This window comes from Taudactylus pleione, unplaced genomic scaffold, assembly GCF_031769625.1.
Source record: "Taudactylus pleione unplaced genomic scaffold, aTauple2 ptg001691l, whole genome shotgun sequence".
NCBI lineage: Eukaryota > Metazoa > Chordata > Amphibia > Anura > Myobatrachidae > Taudactylus > Taudactylus pleione.
Window position 1 is genome coordinate 1,369,453 of NW_028286088.1, and position 21,872 is coordinate 1,391,324.

Consider the following 21,872-nt stretch of genomic DNA (forward strand, 5'->3'; position numbering starts at 1 on the left):
AGACGACCTCCTCTTGCTGGCGAGCTCCCCGGAGGTACTGATCCAGCATCTCCACCTGAGGGTCGCTTGTCTACAGGCGCACGGCTGGTTGATCAACTGGAAGAAGTCCTCCCTCATCCCATCTCAGCGGATGGTTCATTTGGGGGCCCTGCTGGACTCTCGTCAGCAACGGATTTTTCTGACGCCAGAGAAGGTCTCCTCCTTACAGCTGCGGATTCACAGTTGTCTGAGCAGTGGCAGAGTGTCGGTGCACTCAGCGATGAGAGTTTTGGGGTCCATGGTGTCGGCATTCGACATGGTGGAGTTTGCCCAGTTCCATTCCAGGCCCCTGCAGGGGCTGATTCTTTCGGAATGGAACGGATTGCCACACAGGATCCGCTCTCAGATGCTGGTGTTGTCCTCGGAGGTGCGTCTGTCACTAGCCTGGTGGCTGCAGACGGCTCATCTCCTCGAGGGGCGCCACTTTTGGATCCCGGAATGGGTTCTGCTCACGACAGATGCCAGTCTCCGGGGTTGGGGGGCGGTGACAGGCTCCTTGTCACTTCAGGGTCGTTGGTCGGCGGAGGAAGCGATTCTTCCCATCAACATCCTGGAACTGCGGGCAGTATACAGAGCCCTGCAGTCGTCCGGCACCGCTCTTCACGGAAGGGCCCTTCAGGTGCAGTCAGACAACGCCACCACGGTGGCGTACATCAATCACCAGGGAGGGACTCGCAGTTGAGCTGCGATGTCGGAGGTGTCCCGCGTCCTGGCTTGGGCGGAGCGCTATCTTCCAGCTCTCTCGGCAGTCTTCATCCCAGGAGTCCTCAATTGGGAGGCAGACTTCCTCAGCCGTTACGACGTGCATCCCGGGGAATCCAGAGGTATTTCGACTACTCGTGGACAAGTGGGGGCTGCCAGAGCTGGACCTGATGGCGTCCCGTCACAATCACAAGCTGCCTGTGTACGGGTCAAGGACAAGGGACGCAGGCGCAAGTCTGATAGACGCGCTGTCGGTGAGATGGCTGTTTCAACTGGCTTACTTGTTCCCTCCGATATCTCTGCTGCCTCGGGTCCTGCGCAAGTTCAAACAGGACGGAGGCACACTGATCCTGGTGGCCCAGAAGGCCGTGGTACTCCGATCTGCGGAGCCTGTCCATCGACGCTCCGTACCTCCTACCTCAACGGCGGGACCTGTTCTGTCAGGGGCCCTGTCTTCACCCGGATCTGGGTCGACTATCTTTGACAGCGTGGCTCTTGAGACAGTCGTCCTGAGGTCTCGTGGCTTTTCTAGCTCCGTTATTACCACCATGCTGAGGGCGTGCAAGCCTGCTTCCGCGAGGATCTATCACAGAGTGTGGCACACTTACTTTCAGTGGTGCGAGGCCAGAAAATATGATCCCCAGGTGTTCCGGGTTTTGCGTATTCTGGCTTTCCTTCAGTCGGGTTTGGACTTAGGATTACATCTTTCCTCACTGAAGGTGCACGTGTCCGCTCTGTCGGTGTGGTTCCAGCGCAGGATTGCTGCTATGCCGGACGTACACACCTTTTTCCAGGGTGTTTTAAGAATCCAGCCTCCCTTTGTGCCACCAGTGGCCCCGTGGGATTTGGCGGTGGTTCTTCGGGCCTTACAGGGTCCGCCTTTTGAGCCCTTGGAGTCAGTGGAGCTCAAGTGGCTAACTTTTAAAACTGTTTTCCTCTTGGCAATTGCTTCTGCCAGGAGGGTTTCAGATTTGGGGGCGCTTTCTTGTCGTCCCCCTTTTCTGATTTTTCATCAGGACAGAGCGGTGCTTCGCACTCGTCCTGATTTCCTGCCTAAGGTGGTTTCCAGGTTCCACTTTAATCAGGAAATTGTTGTACCAGCCTTTCAGTCGCCTGATCTTTCGGCTGGGGAGGCTTCTTTAGATGTTGTCCGTGCACTCCAGGTTTATGTGGACCAGACTAGTTCTGTGAGGAAGTCGGATTCTTTGTTTATCCTCTTTGGTTTTCACAAGAGGGGTTGGCCTGCCAACAAACAGACTCTAGCCCGTTGGCTTCGTTCTGTTATTATTGAGGCTTATATGCAGGAGGGTTTACCTGTTCCAGCCTCTGTTAAGGCTCATTCCACTCGGTCTGTGGGCCCTTCTTGGGCTGCTAGACGTGGTGCCTCCGCTGTTCAGCTATGTAAGGCGGCCACCTGGTCTTCCATTCAGACCTTTTTGAGGTTCTATGCGTTTGACACCTTTGCCTCTCAGGATGCATCCTTTGGGCGCCGGGTTCTCCTATCAGCACAGGAGCGTCCGCGCCCTTAGTTGGACTGCTTTGGGACATCCCCAAGGTCACCCTGTGGACCCCTATGGACCCTGAAGTAGAAAACAAGAGATATGGTAAGAACTTACCTTTGTTATCTCTGTTTCTACGAAGTCCATAGGGTCCACAGGGCACCCGCCCTGACGCACCTGGCTCCATATGGGCTCTGTGACTGGTCACCGGTTTTCCGTCTCCCATTTCTGTGAGTATGGTTCTTGTGTGTTCCAGTCTTCCTTCTCTCTGTTTCGTCTCCTCCTCCGGCCTGGGCTGCTAACCAACTGAGGTGCCTGTGGCTCGGGGGCGGGGTATAGGGGAGGTTGGACCCAAGTGCATCCTGGGAGCAGCTAAAAGCTTTAACTCCTTGGTGCCCGAGGATCCAGGATCCAGCTATACCCCAAGGTCACCCTGTGGACCCTATGGACTTTGTAGAAACAGAGATAACAAAGGTAAGTTCTTACCGTATCTCTTGTTATTTACTAAGTTACTTATATAGCACCACACAGTCCTGTATGTATTTACTAAGTTACTGATATAGCACCACACAGTCCTGTATGTATTTACTAAGTTACTTATATAGCACCACACGGTCCTGTATGTAGTTACTAAGTTACTTATATAGCACCACACGGTCCTCTATGTATTTACTAAGTTACTTATATAGCACCACACAGTCCTGTATGTATTTACTAAGTTACTTATATAGCACCACACGGTCCTGTATGTAGTTACTAAGTTACTTATATAGCACCACACGGTCCTCTATGTATTTACTAAGTTACTTATATAGCACCACACAGTCCTGTATGTAGTTACTAAGTTACTTATATAGCACCACACGGTCCTGTATGTATTTACTAAGTTACTTATATAGCACCACACAGCCCTGTATGTAGTTACTAAGTTACTTATATAGCACCACACAGTCCTGTATGTATTTACTAAGTTACTTATATAGCACCACACAGTCCTGTATGTATTTACTAAGTTACTTATATAGCACCACACGGTCTTGTATGTATTTACTAAGTTACTTATATAGCACCACACGGTCCTGTATGTATTTACTAAGTTACTTATATAGCACCACACAGCCCTGTATGTAGTTACTAAGTTACTTATATAGCACCACACAGTCCTGTATGTATTTACTAAGTTACTTATATAGCACCACACAGTCCTGTATGTAGTTACTAAGTTACTTATATAGCACCACACGGTCCTCTATGTAGTTACTAAGTTACTTATATAGCACCACACAGTCCTGTATGTAGTTACTAAGTTACTGATATAGCACCACACAGTCCTGTATGTATTTACTAAGTTACTTATATAGCACCACACAGTCCTGTATGTAGTTACTAAGTTACTTATATAGCACCACACGGTCCTGTATGTAGTTACTAAGTTACTTATATAGCACCGCACAGTCCTGTATGTAGTTACTAAGTTACTTATATAGCACCACACAGTCCTGTATGTATTTACTAAGTTACTTATATAGCACCACACAGTCCTGTATGTATTTACTAAGTTACTTATATAGCACCACACAGTCCTGTATGTATTTACTAAGTTACTTATATAGCACCACACAGTCCTCTATGTATTTACTAAGTTACTTATATAGCACCACACAGTCCTGTATGTAGTTACTAAGTTACTTATATAGCACCACACGGTCCTCTATGTAATTACTAAGTTACTTATATAGCACCACACTGTCCTGTATGTAGTTACTAAGTTACTTATATAGCACCACACAGTCCTGTATGTATTTACTAAGTTACTTATATAGCACCACACAGTCCTGTATGTAGTTACTAAGTTACTGATATAGCACCACACAGTCCTGTATGTAGTTACTAAGTTACTTATATAGCACCACACGGTCCTGTATGTAGTTACTAAGTTACTTATATAGCACCACACAGTCCTGTATGTAGTTACTAAGTTACTTATATAGCACCACACAGTCCTGTATGTAGTTACTAAGTTACTTATATAGCACCACACAGTCCTGTATGTATTTACTAAGTTACTTATATAGCACCGCACAGTCCTGTATGTAGTTACTAAGTTACTTATATAGCACCACACAGTCCTGTATGTATTTACTAAGTTACTTATATAGCACCGCACAGTCCTGTATGTAGTTACTAAGTTACTTATATAGCACCACACAGTCCTGTATGTAGTTACTAAGTTACTTATATAGCACCACACAGTCCTGTATGTATTTACTAAGTTACTTATATAGCACCGCACAGTCCTGTATGTATTTACTAAGTTACTTATATAGCACCACACAGCCCTGTATGTAGTTACTAAGTTACTTATATAGCACCACACAGTCCTGTATGTAGTTACTAAGTTACTTATATAGCACCACACAGCCTGTATGTAGTTACTAAGTTACTTATATAGCACCGCACAGTCCTGTATGTAGTTACTAAGTTACTTATATAGCACCACACAGTCCTGTATGTATTTACTAAGTTACTTATATAGCACCACACAGTCCTCTATGTATTTACTAAGTTACTTATATAGCACCACACAGTCCTGTATGTAGTTACTAAGTTACTTATATAGCACCACACAGTCCTGTATGTATTTACTAAGTTACTTATATAGCACCGCACAGTCCTGTATGTATTTACTAAGTTACCTATATAGCACCACACAGTCCTGTATGTAGTTACTAAGTTACTTATATAGCACCACACAGTCCTGTATGTATTTACTAAGTTACTTATATAGCACCACACAGTCCTCTATGTATTTACTAAGTTACTTATATAGTACCACACAGTCCTCTATGTATTTACTAAGTTACTTATATAGCACCGCACAGTCCTGTATGTATTTACTAAGTTACTTATATAGCACCACACAGTCCTGTATGTATTTACTAAGTTACTTATATAGCACCACACGGTCCTGTATGTATTTACTAAGTTACTTATATAGCACCACACAGTCCTGTATGTAGTTACTAAGTTACTTATATAGCACCACACAGTCCTGTATGTAGTTACTAAGTTACTTATATAGCACCACACAGCCCTGTATGTAGTTACTAAGTTACTTATATAGCACCACACAGTCCTGTATGTAGTTACTAAGTTACTTATATACCACCACACAGTCCTGTATGTAGTTACTAAGTTACTTATATAGCACCACACAGTCCTGTATGTAGTTACTAAGTTACTTATATAGCACCACACAGTCCTGTATGTAGTTACTAAGTTACTTATATAGCACCACACAGTCCTCTATGTAGTTACTAAGTTACTTATATAGCACCACACGGTCCTGTATGTAGTTACTAAGTTACTTATATAGCACCACACAGTCCTGTATGTAGTCACTAAGTTACTTATATAGCACCACACAGCCTGTATGTAGTTACTAAGTTACTTATATAGCACCGCACAGTCCTGTATGTAGTTACTAAGTTACTTATATAGCACCGCACAGTCCTGTATGTATTTACTAAGTTACTTATATAGCACCACACAGTCCTCTATGTATTTACTAAGTTACTTATATAGCACCACACAGTCCTGTATGTAGTTACTAAGTTACTTATATAGCACCACACAGTCCTGTATGTATTTACTAAGTTACTTATATAGCACCGCACAGTCCTGTATGTATTTACTAAGTTACCTATATAGCACCACACAGTCCTGTATGTAGTTACTAAGTTACTTATATAGCACCACACAGTCCTGTATGTATTTACTAAGTTACTTATATAGCACCACACAGTCCTCTATGTATTTACTAAGTTACTTATATAGTACCACACAGTCCTGTATGTATTTACTAAGTTACTTATATAGCACCGCACAGTCCTGTATGTATTTACTAAGTTACTTATATAGCACCACACAGTCCTGTATGTATTTACTAAGTTACTTATATAGCACCACACAGTCCTCTATGTATTTACTAAGTTACTTATATAGCACCAGACAGACTTTACAATTGGGAAGAAAACAGTAATAGAAGAAGATTGGGTAATACAGACAGAGAGGTCATAGAGTCCTGCTCACACTCTATAGGGAAATAGGGATATGTTACATAATACAGAGCGGCCCAGCAGCCAGATGGCAGAGGCTCTTGGTGGGCTGTATGATCCGGTCACACGGCTGTGTTGCTCTGGGGTCAGCGGGCTGTGTGTAGGAGAACATATAGGACATTATGGGTGGGCTATATGATCCGGTCACATGGCTGTGTTGGTCTGGGGTCAGCGGGCTGTGTGTAGGAGAACATATAGGACATTATGGGTGGGCTATATGATCCAGTCACACAGCTGTGTTGCTCTGGGGTCAGCGGGCTGTGTGTAGGAGAACATATAGGACATTATGGGTGGGCTATATGATCCGGTCACACGGCTGTGTTGCTCTGGGGTCAGCGGGCTGTGTGTAGGAGAACATGTAGGACATTATGGGTGGGCTATATGATCCGGTCACACGGCTGTGTTGGTCTGGGGTCAGCGGGCTGTGTGTAGGAGAACATATAGGACATTATGGGTGGGCTATATGATCCGGTCACACAGCTGTGTTGGTCTGGGGTCAGCGGGCTGTGTGTAGGAGAACATATAGGACATTATGGGTGGGCTATATGATCCGGTCACACGGCTGTGTTGGTCTGGGTTCAGCGTGCTGTGTGTAGGAGAACATATAGGACATTATGGGTGGGCTATATGATCCGGTCACACGGCTGTGTTGGTCTGGGTTCAGCGTGCTGTGTGTAGGAGAACATATAGGACATTATGGGTGGGCTATATGATCCGGTCACACAGCTGTGTTGGTCTGGGGTCAGTGGTCTGTGTGTAGGAGAACATATAGGACATTGTGGGTGGGCTCTATGATCCGGTCACACGGCTGTGTTGGTCTGGGGTCAGTGGTTTGTATGAGTGTAGGGGGAGAACATATGTGACGTTATGTGTGGGGGTAATTAGTAGAATGGCTTATGGAAGTTATTATTACATATTGATCTATCAGAAACCTCAGGTGAATTAGTGTCTGGAGATAATAAGCTGCTTAATGGCCCCTGGGATTATGTCTCAGAATGAAAGCACATGGCTGTACAATATGCAGTGTTGGTATATAAGCCACAATGTTCTGCTCCTGTTTTCTCTCCCTATTCCCCTGATGTAAATGATTATTACTATTATTATTACCAGTTATTTATATAGCGCACACATATTCCACAGCGCTGTACAGAGAATATCTGGCCATTCACATCACTCCCTGCTCCAGTGCTTACACTCTATATTCCCCATGACATGGTCACACACATACATACTAGGGGTCACATCACTCCCTGCCCCAGTGCTTACACTCTATAGTCACTATCACATGGTCACACACATACATACTAGGGGTCACATCACTCCCTGCCCCAGTGCTTACACTCTATAGTCACTATCACATGGTCACACACATACATACTAGGGGTCACATCACTCCCTGCCCCAGTGCTTACACTCTATATTCCCTATCACATGGTCACACACATACACACTAGGGGTCACATCACTCCCTGCCCCAGTGCTTACACTCTATATTCCCCATCACATGGTCACAGACATACACACACTAGGGGTCACATCACTCCCTGCCCCAGTGCAGCTTACACTCTATATTCCCCATCACATGGTCACACACATACACACTAGGGGTCACATCACTCCCTGCCCCAGTGCTTACACTCTATATTCCCCATCACATGGTCACACACACATACACACTAGGGGTCACATCACTCCCTGCCCCAGTGCAGCTTACACTCTATATTCCCCATCACATGGTCACACACATACACACTAGGGGTCACATCACTCCCTGCCCCAGTGCTTACACTCTATATTCCCCATCACATGGTCACACACATACACACTAGGGGTCACATCACTCCCTGCCCCAGTGCTTACACTCTATATTCCCCATCACATGGTCACACACATACACACTAGGGGTCACATCACTCCCTGCCCCAGTGCTTACACTCTATATTCCCCATCACATGCTCACACACATACACACTAGGGGTCACTTCACTCCCTGCCCCAGTGATTACACTCTATATTCCGTATCACATGGTCACACACATACGCACTAGGGGTCACATCACTCCCTGCCCCAGTGATTACACTCTATATTCCCCATCACATGGTCACACACATACACACTAGGGGTCACATCACTCCCTGCCCCAGTGCTTACACTCTATATTCCCCATCACATGGTCACACACATAGACACTAGGGGTCACATCACTCCCTGCCCCAGTGCTTACACTCTATATTCCCCATCACATGGTCACACACATACACACTAGGGGTCACATCACTCCCTGCCCCAGTGCAGCTTACACTCTATATTCCCCATCACATGGTCACACACATATACACTAGGGGTCACATCACTCCCTGCACCAGTGCTTACACTCTATATTCCGTATCACATGGTCACACACATACGTACTAGGGGTCACATCACTCCCTGCCCCAGTGATTACACTCTATATTCCCCATCACATGGTCACACACATACACACTAGGGGTCACATCACTCCCTGCCCCAGTGCTTACACTCTATATTCCCCATCACATGGTCACACACATACACACTAGGGGTCACATCACTCCCTGCCCCAGTGCAGCTTACACTCTATATTCCCATCACATGGTCACACACATATACACTAGGGGTCACATCATTCCCTGCCCCCGTGCAGCTTACACTCTATATTCCCCATCACATGGTCACACACATACACACTAGGGGTCACATCATTCCCTGCCCCAGTGCAGCTTACACTCTATATTCCCCATCACATGGTCACACACATACACACTAGGGGTCACATCACTCCCTGCCCCAGAGATTACACTCTATATTCCCCATCACATGGTCACACACGTACACACTAGGGGTCACATCACTCCCTGCCCCAGTGCTTACACTCTATATTCCCACACATACACACTAGGGGTCACATCACTCCCTGCCCCAGTGCTTACACTCTATATTCCCCATCACATGGTCACACACATACACACTAGGGGTCACATCACTCCCTGCCCCAGTGCTGCTTACACCCTATGTTCCCATCACATGGTCACACACTAGGGGGTCACATCACTCCCTGCCCCAGTGCTTACACTCTATATTCCCCATCACATGGTCACACACATACACACTAGGGGTCACATCACTCCCTGCCCCAGTGCTGCTTACACCCTATGTTCCCATCACATGGTCACACACTAGGGGGTCACATCACTCCCTGCCCCAGTGCTTACACTCTATATTCCCCATCACATGGTCACACACATACACACTAGGGGTCACATCACTCCCTGCCCCAGTGCTTACACTCTATATTCCCCATCACATGGTCACACACGTACACACTAGGGTTACTTTGTGTTGGGAGCCATTTAACCTACCAGTATAATTTTGGGAGGAAACCACACAAGCACAGGGAGAATATACAAACTCCACACAGTTAGGGCCGTGGTGGGAATCGAACCCATGACCTTAGTTCTGTACGGCAGTAATGCTAACCATTACACCATCTGTGCTGCCCAAAATGATGCCTCTCACATAAAGAACACAGTGGTGGTGGAGGAGGACATTGTGTAGCCTGACAATGGGAGAGCAGCTGTATGTACTGTGTGTTATGTGAGATATTTCTGCAGCACAGTCTTTAGTACAGAGCAGATAAAGCTCTTATGTAAGAGACGCAGTGAAGCGCTGATGTGTTATCTGGCTGCGCTGTGTATTTTAGCTGGGCTCTGGCCGCAGACGAGTCCTTCCAGGGGCCACATTTCTCCTATATGAGAACACCCCGGGAGCCACAGGGTACCGCATGCAGCTATATGACAGCGGAACCACCCATGGCAACGCCATGGTATCCTGGGCAGAACAACGGCCCTTATACTGGGCCATGGGAGTAAATCCAGCCGGACACCGCTGCTCCAGTACTGTCACTAGTAACCTAAACCGTAACCGCAGCTACATATATCTATATAACCTGAGGAGGGGGATTGTTATATAACCTGAGGAGGGGGATTGTTATATCACAGGACGTTACCTGTCACTAGTAACATAAACCGTAACCGCAGCTACATATATCTATATAACCTGAGGAGGGGGATTGTTATATAACCTGAGGAGGGGGATTGTTATATAACCTGAGGAGGGGGATTGTTATATAACAGGACGTTACCTGTTGCTACTCAAACATCCTGGAAAAGCTTTTATCCCAATTCACATATTTAATATTTGTAAACAGAAGAGGGAATTGCAGGGTTACTCCCTGCTCTGTACACATTCTCATTGTGTGTGTACATACATAGATACATAGATACATACATACATACATACATACATACATACATACATACATACATACATACATACATACATACATAGATAGATAGATACATGCATGCATACATAGATACATACATAGATACATACATACAGTGGGGGTGGGCAGTCCATATTATTGGTAAAGTCAGATGGGTGCCGGATGGATACTTGGCAGTAGCAGTATATAACCTGAGGAGGGGGATTGTTATATCACAGGACAGCAGTATATAACCTGAGGAGGGGGATTGTTATATCACAGGACAGCAGTATATAACCTGAGGAGGGGGATTGTTATATCACAGGACAGCAGTATATAACCTGAGGAGGGGGATTGTTATATCACAGGACAGCAGTATATAACCTGAGGAGGGGGATTGTTATATCACAGGACAGCAGTATATAACCTGAGGAGGGGGATTGTTATATCACAGGACAGCAGTATATAACCTGAGGAGGGGGATTGTTATATCACAGGACAGCAGTATATAACCTGAGGAGGGGGATTGTTATATCACAGGACAGCAGTATATAACCAGAGGAGGGGGATTGTTATATCACAGGACAGCAGTATATAACCTGAGGAGGGGGATTGTTATATCACAGGACAGCAGTATATAACCTGAGGAGGGGGATTGTTATATCACAGGACAGCAGTATATAACCTGAGGAGGGGGATTGTTATATCACAGGACAGCAGTATATAACCTGAGGAGGGGGATTGTTATATCACAGGACAGCAGTATATAACCTGAGGAGGGGGATTGTTATATCACAGGACAGCAGTATATAACCTGAGGAGGGGGATTGTTATATCACAGGACAGCAGTATATAACCTGAGGAGGGGGATTGTTATATCACAGGACAGCAGTATATAACCTGAGGAGGGGGATTGTTATATCACAGGACAGCAGTATATAACCTGAGGAGGGGGATTGTTATATCACAGGACAGCAGTATATAACCTGAGGAGGGGGATTGTTATATCACAGGACAGCAGTATATAACCAGAGGAGGGGGATTGTTATATCACAGGACAGCAGTATATAACCTGAGGAGGGGGATTGTTATATCACAGGACAGCAGTATATAACCTGAGGAGGGGGATTGTTATATCACAGGACAGCAGTATATAACCTGAGGAGGGGGATTGTTATATCACAGGACAGCAGTATATAACCAGAGCTCTCCTAGGTAAATGCTTAAACAAAACAATTGTGTATTGGCAGAAGGTGACGTCTGTGCTTGAAAAAGTTCTGGTGCAGATCTGAGACGTCGCCTTAAGCAAATACATTATTGTTGTGTTTAACCATCTACCTAGGAGAGGTGTATGTATGTATGTGTGTGTGTGTATGTGTGTGTGTGTGTATGTGTGTATGTATGTGTGTGTGTATGTATGTATGTGTGTGTGTGTGTGTGTGTATGTATATGTGTGTGTGTGTGTGTGTGTATATATATAATCTATCTGGTGTATCCCGCAGACGGCTCTTTAACGTCCCTGTAACCCGCTGTTTTTCCTCTGACAGCCGCCCTTAGCTGGGTACACACTGTGCTGCCCAATGCACGATATATCGTTCTGATAAGGATCACTGATGTATTGTGTATATAGTGTGTACGCCCAATCTCACGCGCCTGTGGGTCGTTCATCGCTTCGCCCCATCCATTGTACTGCACAGCAGATGTGATGATGCGATGAATGACGCCATGCAGCTAAACGCCGTTATACACCACATCATGTAATGTGTACAGATGGCGCCATGTGTAGTTACTTTGTTGTCAGATTGGCTGTGTAACACCATTGTGTAGTGTATAGTTACATTGTATCGCTCTGTCGGCTGTGTAACACCATTGTGTAGTGTATAGTTACATTGTATCGGTCTGTCGGCTGTGTAACACCATTGTGTAGTGTATAGTTACATTGTATTGGTCTGTCGGCTGGGTTACACCATTGTGTAGTGTATAGTTACATTGTATCGGTCTGTCGGCTGGGTTACACCATTGTGTAGTGTATAGTTACATTGTATCGGTCTGTCGGCTGGGTTACACCATTGTGTAGTGTATAGTTACATTGTATCGCTCTGTCGGCTGGGTTACACCATTGTGTAGTGTATAGTTACATTGTATCGCTCTGTCGGCTGGGTTACACCATTGTGTAGTGTATAGTTACATTGTATCGGTCTGTCGGCTGGGATACACCATTGTGTAGTGTATAGTTACATTGTATCGGTCTGTCGGCTGGGTTACACCATTGTGTAGTGTATAGTTACATTGTATCGGTCTGTCGGCTGTGTAACACCATTGTGTAGTGTATAGTTACATTGTATCGGTCTGTCGGCTGGGTTACACCATTGTGTAGTGTATAGTTACATTGTATCGCTCTGTCGGCTGTGTAACACCATTGTGTAGTGTATAGGTACATTGTATCGGTCTGTCGGCTGGGTTACACCATTGTATAGTGTATAGTTACATTGTATCGCTCTGTCGGCTGGGTTACACCATTGTGTAGTGTATAGTTACATTGTATCGCTCTGTCGGCTAGTTTACACCATTGTGTAGTGTATAGTTACATTGTATCGCTCTGTCGGCTGGGTTACACCATTGTGTAGTGTATAGTTACATTGTATCGGTCTGTCGGCTGTGTAACACCATTGTGTAGTGTATAGTTACATTGTATCGCTCTGTCGGCTGGGTTACACCATTGTGTAGTGTATAGTTACATTGTATCGGTCTGTCGGCTGGGTTACACCATTGTGTAGTGTATAGTTACATTGTATCGCTCTGTCGGCTGTGTAACACCATTGTGTAGTGTATAGGTACATTGTATCGGTCTGTCGGCTGGGTTACACCATTGTATAGTGTATAGTTACATTGTATCGCTCTGTCGGCTGGGTTACACCATTGTGTAGTGTATAGTTACATTGTATCGCTCTGTCGGCTAGTTTACACCATTGTGTAGTGTATAGTTACATTGTATCGCTCTGTCGGCTGGGTTACACCATTGTGTAGTGTATAGTTACATTGTATCGGTCTGTCGGCTGGGTTACACCATTGTGTAGTGTATAGTTACATTGTATCGCTCTGTCGGCTGGGTTACACCATTGTGTAGTGTATAGTTACATTGTATCGCTCTGTCGGCTGGGTTACACCATTGTGTAGTGTATAGTTACATTGTATCGGTCTGTCGGCTGGGATACACCATTGTGTAGTGTATAGTTACATTGTATCGGTCTGTCGGCTGGGTTACACCATTGTGTAGTGTATAGTTACATTGTATCGGTCTGTCGGCTGTGTAACACCATTGTGTAGTGTATAGTTACATTGTATCGGTCTGTCGGCTGGGTTACACCATTGTGTAGTGTATAGTTACATTGTATCGCTCTGTCGGCTGTGTAACACCATTGTGTAGTGTATAGGTACATTGTATCGGTCTGTCGGCTGGGTTACACCATTGTATAGTGTATAGTTACATTGTATCGCTCTGTCGGCTGGGTTACACCATTGTGTAGTGTATAGTTACATTGTATCGCTCTGTCGGCTAGTTTACACCATTGTGTAGTGTATAGTTACATTGTATCGCTCTGTCGGCTGGGTTACACCATTGTGTAGTGTATAGTTACATTGTATCGGTCTGTCGGCTGTGTAACACCATTGTGTAGTGTATAGTTACATTGTATCGCTCTGTCGGCTGGGTTACACCATTGTGTAGTGTATAGTTACATTGTATCGGTCTGTCGGCTGGGTTACACCATTGTGTAGTGTATATTTACATTGTATCGGTCTGTCGGCTGTGTAACACCATTGTGTAGTGTATAGTTACATTGTATCTGTCTGTCGGCTGGGTTACACCATTGTGTAGTGTATAGTTACATTATATCGCTCTGTCGGCTGGGTTACACCATTGTGTAGTGTATAGTTACATTGTATCGGTCTGTCGGCTGGGTTACACCATTGTGTAGTGTATATTTACATTGTATTGGTCTGTCGGCTGTGTAACACCATTGTGTAGTGTATAGTTACATTGTATCTGTGTGTCGGCTGGGTTACACCATTGTGTAGTGTATAGTTACATTGTATCGCTCTGTCGGCTGTGTATCACCATTGTGTAGTGCAGGGGTCTTCAAACTTGGCCCTCCAGATGCTGTGGAACTACACATCCCAGCATGCACTGCACATAGTTTTAGCATGCTGTTATATCAAAAAGGTGGCAGTGCATGCTGGGATGTGTAGTTCCACAGCAGCTGGAGGGCCACGTTTGAAGACCCCTGGTGTAGTGTATAGTTACATTGTATTGGTCTGTCGGCTGGGTTACACCATTGTGTAGTTACACTATTGTGTAATGTGTACCCACCTTTAGCCACTTGCTGTGTACCAGGCTGAGCGGTTGGCATAGTGACGAGGCTGAGCGGTTGGCATAGTGACGAGGCTGAGCGGTTGGCATAGTGACGAGGCTGAGCGGTTGGCATAGTGACCAGGCTGAGCGGTTGGCATAGTGACCAGGCACTGACAATGTGCAGTTATATTGCTCAGCACTGCCTGTGAATAATGCGTCACAGTATCCTCTGTAAAAGGCTAATTACATCCAAATCCATCGCTGGTTATTGTCTTTGTCAGTCAGAATTTGCCACCTGTTAGTAAATCTTTACCAGCGTCCTTTTCACCACTGGTTCTCAAACTCTGTCCTCAGGACCCCACACAGGTCATATTTCCCAGATCACCCAGCAGGAGCACAGGTGTATTCATTACTCACTGACATATTTCCCAGGTCACCCAGCAGGTGCACAGGTGTATTCATTACTCACTGACATATTTCCCAGGTCACCCAGCAGGTGCACAGGTGTATTCATTACTCACTGACACATTTCCCAGGTCACCCAGCAGGAGCACAGGTGTAATCATTACTCACAGACACATTTCCCAGGTCACCCAGCAGGTGCACAGGTGTATTCATTACTCACTGACACATTTCCCAGGTCACCCAGCAGGTGCACATGTGTATTCATTACTCACTGACATTTCCCAAGTCACCCAGCAGGTGCACAGGTGTAATCATTACTCACTGACACATTTCCCAGGTCACCCAGCAGGTGCACAGGTGTAGTCATTACTCACTGACACATTTCCCAGGTCACCCAGCAGGTGCACAGGTGTATTCATTACTCACTGACACATTTCCCAGGTCACCCAGCAGGTGCACAGGTGTAATCATTACTCACTGACACATTTCCCAGGTCACCCAGCAGGTGCACAGGTGTAGTCATTACTCACTGACACATTTCCCAGGTCACCCAGCAGGTGCACAGGTGTATTCATTACTCACTGACACATTTCCCAGGTCACCCAGCAGGAGCACAGGTGTATTCATTACTCACTGACACATTTCCCAGGTCACCCAGCAGGTGCACAGGTGTAATCATTACTCACTGACACATTTCCCAGGTCACCCAGCAGGTGCACAGGTGTAATCATTACTCACTGACACATTTCCCAGGTCACCCAGCAGGTGCACAGGTGTAATCATTACTCACTGACACATTTCCCAGGTCACCCAGCAGGTGCACAGGTGTAATCATTACTCACTGACACATTTCCCAGGTCACCCAGCAGGTGCACAGGTGTAATCATTACTCACTGACACATTTCCCAGGTCACCCAGCAGGTGCACAGGTGCAATCATTACTCACACATTTCCCAGGTCACCCAGCAGGTGCACAGGTGTATTCATTACTCACTGACACATTTCCTAGGTCACCCAGCAGGAGCTCAGGTGTAATCATTACTCACTGACACATTTCCCAGGTCACCCAGCAAGTGCACAGGTGTATTCATTACTCACTGACACATTTCCCAGGTCACCCAGCAGGTGCACAGGTGTAATCATTACTCACTGACACATTTCCCAGGTCACCCAGCAGGTGCACAGGTGTAATCATTACTCAATGACACATTTCCCAGGTCACCCAGCAGGTGCACAGGTGTAATCATTACTCACTGACACATTTCCCAGGTCACCCAGCAGGTGCACAGGTGTAGTCATTACTCACTGACACATTTCCCAGATCACCCAGCAGGTGCACAGGTGTATTCATTACTCACTGACACATTTCCCAGATCTCCCAGCAGGTGCACAGGTGTATTCATTACTCACTGACACATTTCCCAGGTCACCCAGCAAGTACACAGGTGTATTCATTACTCACTGACACATTTCCCAGGTCACCCAGCAGGTGCACAGGTGTAATCATTACTCACTGACACATTTCCCAGGTCACCCAGCAGGTGCACAGGTGTATTCATTACTCACTGACACATTTCCCAGGTCACCCAGCAAGTACACAGGTGTATTCATTACTCACTGACACATTTCCCAGGTCACCCAGCAGGTGCACAGGTGTAGTCATTACTCACTGACACATTTCCCAGGTCACCCAGCAGGTGCACAGGTGTATTCATTACTCACTAACACACTTTAAAAGATCCACAGGGGGAGCAAATTATTTCACATGTGATTCTGTGAGGAGACGGAAAACATGTACTGTTTGGGGCTCTGAGAACCGAGTTTGAGAACCTGTGTTCTAAACCATTTCCAGAGACCAGTAATTCCAATGGTGCCCAGCGGCTGCTGAGTGATTACTCCCTGAGGCCTGTGCGGAGCATGTGCAGGAGAGATATGCCATAGGCAGCACGAGGGTCATACGTGTTACATGAGCTGCTGCTGTGATAGAGAATCCATTGTAGTTAGAGGGCCTGATTCAGCGTACGCAGATCGATCGATGGTGCGTTCTGTACATACGAATGCAGCGCAGTATGCGAAGAGATGAGAGTGCGATCACTCAGGCAGAATAAAAGCCATGACAGAGTAAGTGACAGGCTGTGGGAGTGATTGTAGAAATGCAGGCATGTCTGTATGCTCTAACGTCGTTTCCTGGGCGTGCATAAATTAGCCACTAACACGGCTTATGCATTTACTACTCACTGCGTTCAACAAGACTTTCAGTTTCTGTGGCAGGTCAGACCTACTGTAATTCTACGCGAGGGGCCGATGTTACTCGATGTTCCCAATGTATACACAGGACTGTGAGGTGTTACAGATGTGAGATAGCAGTAGTGGGTGTCTCTATGCTGGCTGTGCTGTGGCTGATGTTACAGATGTATACACAGGACTGTGAGGTATTACAGATGTGAGATAGCAGTAGTGGGTGTCTCTATGCTGGCTGTGCTGTGGCTGATGTTACAGATGTATACACAGGACTGTGAGGTATTACAGATGTGAGATAGCAGTAGTGGGTGTCTCTATGCCGGCTGAGCTGTGGCTGATGTTACAGATGTATACACAGGACTGTGAGGTATTACAGATGTGAGATAGCAGTAGTGGGTGTCTCTATGCCGGCTGAGCTGTGACAGATGTTACAGATGTATACACAGGACTGTGAGGTATTACAGATGTGAGATAGCAGTAGAGGGAGTCTCTATGCTGGCTGTGCTGTGGCTGATGTTACAGATGTATACACAGGACTGTGAGGTATTACAGATGTGAGATAGCAGTAGTGGGTGTCTCTATGCTGGCTGAGCTGTGGCTGATGTTACAGATGTATACAGAGGACTGTGAGGTATTACAGATGTGAGATAGCAGTAGTTGGTCTCTCTATGCTGGCTGTGCTGTGGCTGATGCTACAGATGTATACACAGGACTGTGAGGTAATACAGATGTGAGATAGCAGTAGTGGGTGTCTCTATGCTGGCTGTGCTGTGGCTGATGTTACAGATGTATACACAGGACTGTGAGGTATTACAGATGTGAGATAGCAGTAGTGGGTGTCTCTATGCCGGCTGAGCTGTGACAGATGTTACAGATGTATACACAGGACTGTGAGGTATTACAGATGTGAGATAGCAGTAGAGGGTGTCTCTATGCTGGCTGTGCTGTGGCTGATGTTACAGATGTATACACAGGACTGTGAGGTATTACAGATGTGAGATAGCAGTAGTGGGTGTCTCTATGCTGGCTGTGCTGTGGCTGATGTTACATATATATACACAGGACTGTGAGGTATTACAGATGTGAGATAGCAGTAGTGGGTGTCTCTATGCTGGCTGTGCTGTGGCTGATGTTACAGATGTATACACAGGACTGTGAGGTATTACAGATGTGAGATAGCAGTAGTGGGTGTCTCTATGCTGGCTATGCTGTAGCTGATGTTACAGATGTGTACACAGGACTGTGAGGTATTACAGATGTGAGATAGCAGTAGAGGGTGTCTCTATGCTGGCTGTGCTGTGGCTGATGTTACAGATGTATACACAGGACTGTGAGGTATTACAGATGTGAGATAGCAGTAGTGGGTGTCTCTATGCTGGCTGTGCTGTGGCTGATGTTACATATATATACACAGGAATGTGAGGTATTACAGATGTGAGATATCAGTAGTGGGTGTCTCTATGCTGGCTGTGCTGTGGCTGATGTTACAGATGTATACACAGGACTGTGAGGTATTACAGATGTGAGATAGCAGTAGTGGGTGTCTCTATGCTGGCTGAGCTGTGGCTGATGTTACAGATGTATACACAGGACTGTGAGGTATTACAGATGTGAGATAGCAGTAGTGGGTGTCTCTATGCCGGCTGAGCTGTGGCTGATGTTACAGATGTATACACAGGACTGTGAGGTATTACAGATGTGAGATAGCAGTAGAGGGAGTCTCTATGCTGGCTGTGCTGTGGCTGATGTTACAGATGTATACACAGGACTGTGAGGTATTACAGATGTGAGAAAGCAGTAGTGGGTGTCTCTATGCTGGCTGAGCTGTGGCTGATGTTACAGATGTGTACACAGGACTGTGAGGTATTACAGATGTGAGATAGCAGTAGTGGGTGTCTCTATGCTGGCTGTGCTGTGGCTGATGTTACAGATGTGTACACAGGACTGTGAGGTATTACAGATGTGAGATAGCAGTAGTGGGTGTCTCTATGCTGGCTGTGCTGTGGCTGATGTTACAGATGTATACACAGGACTGTGAGGTATTACAGATGTGAGATAGCAGTAGTGGGTGTCTCTATGCTGGCTGTGCTGTGGCTGATGTTACAGATGTATACACAGGAATGTGAGGTATTACAGATGTGAGATATCAGTAGTGGGTCTCTCTATGCTGGCTGTGCTGTGGCTGATGTTACAGATGTATACACAGGACTGTGAGGTATTACAGATGTGAGATAGCAGTAGTGGGTGTCTCTATGCTGGCTGTGCTGTGGCTGATGTTACATATATATACACAGGAATGTGAGGTATTACAGATGTGAGATATCAGTAGTGGGTGTCTCTATGCTGGCTGTGCTGTGGCTGATGTTACAGATGTATACACAGGACTGTGAGGTATTACAGATGTGAGATAGCAGTAGTGGGTGTCTCTATGCTGGCTGAGCTGTGGCTGATGTTACAGATGTATACACAGGACTGTGAGGTATTACAGATGTGAGATAGCAGTAGTGGGTGTCTCTATGCTGGCTGTGCTGTGGCTGATGTTACAGGTGTATACACAGGACTGTGAGGTATTACAGATGTGAGATATCAGTAGTGGGTCTCTCTATGCTGGCTGTGCTGTGGCTGATGTTACAGATGTATACACAGGACTGTGAGGTATTACAGATGTGAGATATCAGTAGTGGGTGTCTCTATGCTGGCTGTGCTGTGGCTGATGTTACAGATGTATACACAGGACTGTGAGGTATTACAGATGTGAGATAGCAGTAGTGGGTGTCTATGCTGGCTGAGCTGTGGCTGATGTTACAGATGTATACACAGGACTGTGAGGTATTACAGATGTGAGATAGCGGTAATGGGAGGAAGTGGGGGTCTCTATGCTGGTTGTGCGATTGCAATAATTAGCATATTGTGGCAGCAGACCTCTGTGCGATTATGGAGCTGCGATTGCAATACCCATCCATGCTTAATCAGCCCCAGAACCTGCAGCGGTGTTAGTGACTGTGCTAACGGTGTATAATACTGTGTGCATCCAATATCCTCATTTATTACACACAGAAGATAGATTTGCGCTGATGTCTGTGTAATTACAGCTCAGGGCTCCTTTATAGATATCTGTTTCCTAGCACAGAATATGCAGACTTGAGCGGTACAGAGAGGTGCGCAGCTCAGTCACATCGCCACCCATGCGGTGCACACACCAGGATGTAGGCGGAATTGCGCGCTCTGCTGATTGTAGTGTACGCAGGAATCTGGACAATGCGGACGGCTACGTCTGTATGCGGGAGGAGATACGCATTTATCACTATGGAAGTAATGTGACCGCGCCTGCGCCATCAGGTCCTCAGCGGCCTCATCCAGATTGTTATATACAAATGCCTGAGATCGGATCATAATTCAGGGGTGTGGGGTGGGGGGGTGTAATAGAGAGGTAAGAATAGGGCCTCTGATATCCAGCAGAGCCACTTCCACGCCGGCCTCTATGAATGTGTCGCCATTGTTCTTCCCCGTGCTGGGTGCACGTTGTGTCTGATCCTTCTCCCTCTCCCCCATGTAGAGGAGGGTGTGGTGAAGCTGTACCTCAGGGGTCGCTCTGTTCCTCTGTATGTGCCGGACTCGCTGGTTGCGTTGTACAACATAGAAGCAAAGGGGGAACTTCCTCCGAGGGAGTTACAGCTGGAATGGGTGTATCCTGTAATAACAGCGGTCTATAGCTGGGCCCTCAGCTCAGTGTGTAACATTATTGTAACGTTTACTAAGTATCCCCCCATGCTTGGGTAGCCCCATCTGATTGTATGTCTGCCCCGAATGTGTCCCCTTCTTCCAAGTATCCCCCCATGCTTGTGCACCCCCCTCTGATTGTATGTCTTCCCCGAATGTGTGTCCTCTTCTTCCAACTATCCCCCCATGCTTGTGTACCCCCCTCTGATTGTATCTGCTCCGAATGTGTGTCCTCTTCTTCCAACTATCCCCCCATGCTTGTGTACCCCCCTCTGATTGTGTCTGCCCCGAATGTGTGTCCTCTTCTTCCAACTATCCCCCCATCCTTGTGTACCTCCCTCTGATTGTATGTCTGCCCCGAATGTGTGTCCTCTTCTACCAACTATACCCCCATGCTTGTGTACCCCCCCTCTCATTGCATGTCTGCCCCGAATGTGTGTCCTCTTCTTCCAAGTATCCCCCCATGCTTGTGTACCCCCCTTTGATTGTATGTCTACCCCGAATGTGTGTC

At 46.3% G+C, this 21,872-nt stretch overlaps 1 protein-coding gene across 1 annotated transcript in view; it reads left to right on the plus strand.

Annotated features, from left to right (window-relative positions):
• EML2 (EMAP like 2) overlaps positions 1–21,334 on the plus strand; it is a gene marked incomplete at its 3' end in the record, with an annotated part of 83,412 nt that extends 62,078 nt beyond the window's left edge. The window contains exon 6 of the mRNA XM_088464576.1: positions 21,198–21,334. Within this exon, the coding sequence (XP_088320702.1) occupies positions 21,198–21,334 (137 nt within the window). The remainder of the gene's footprint in view (positions 1–21,197) is intronic.
• Positions 21,335–21,872: the final 538 nt, after the last annotated feature.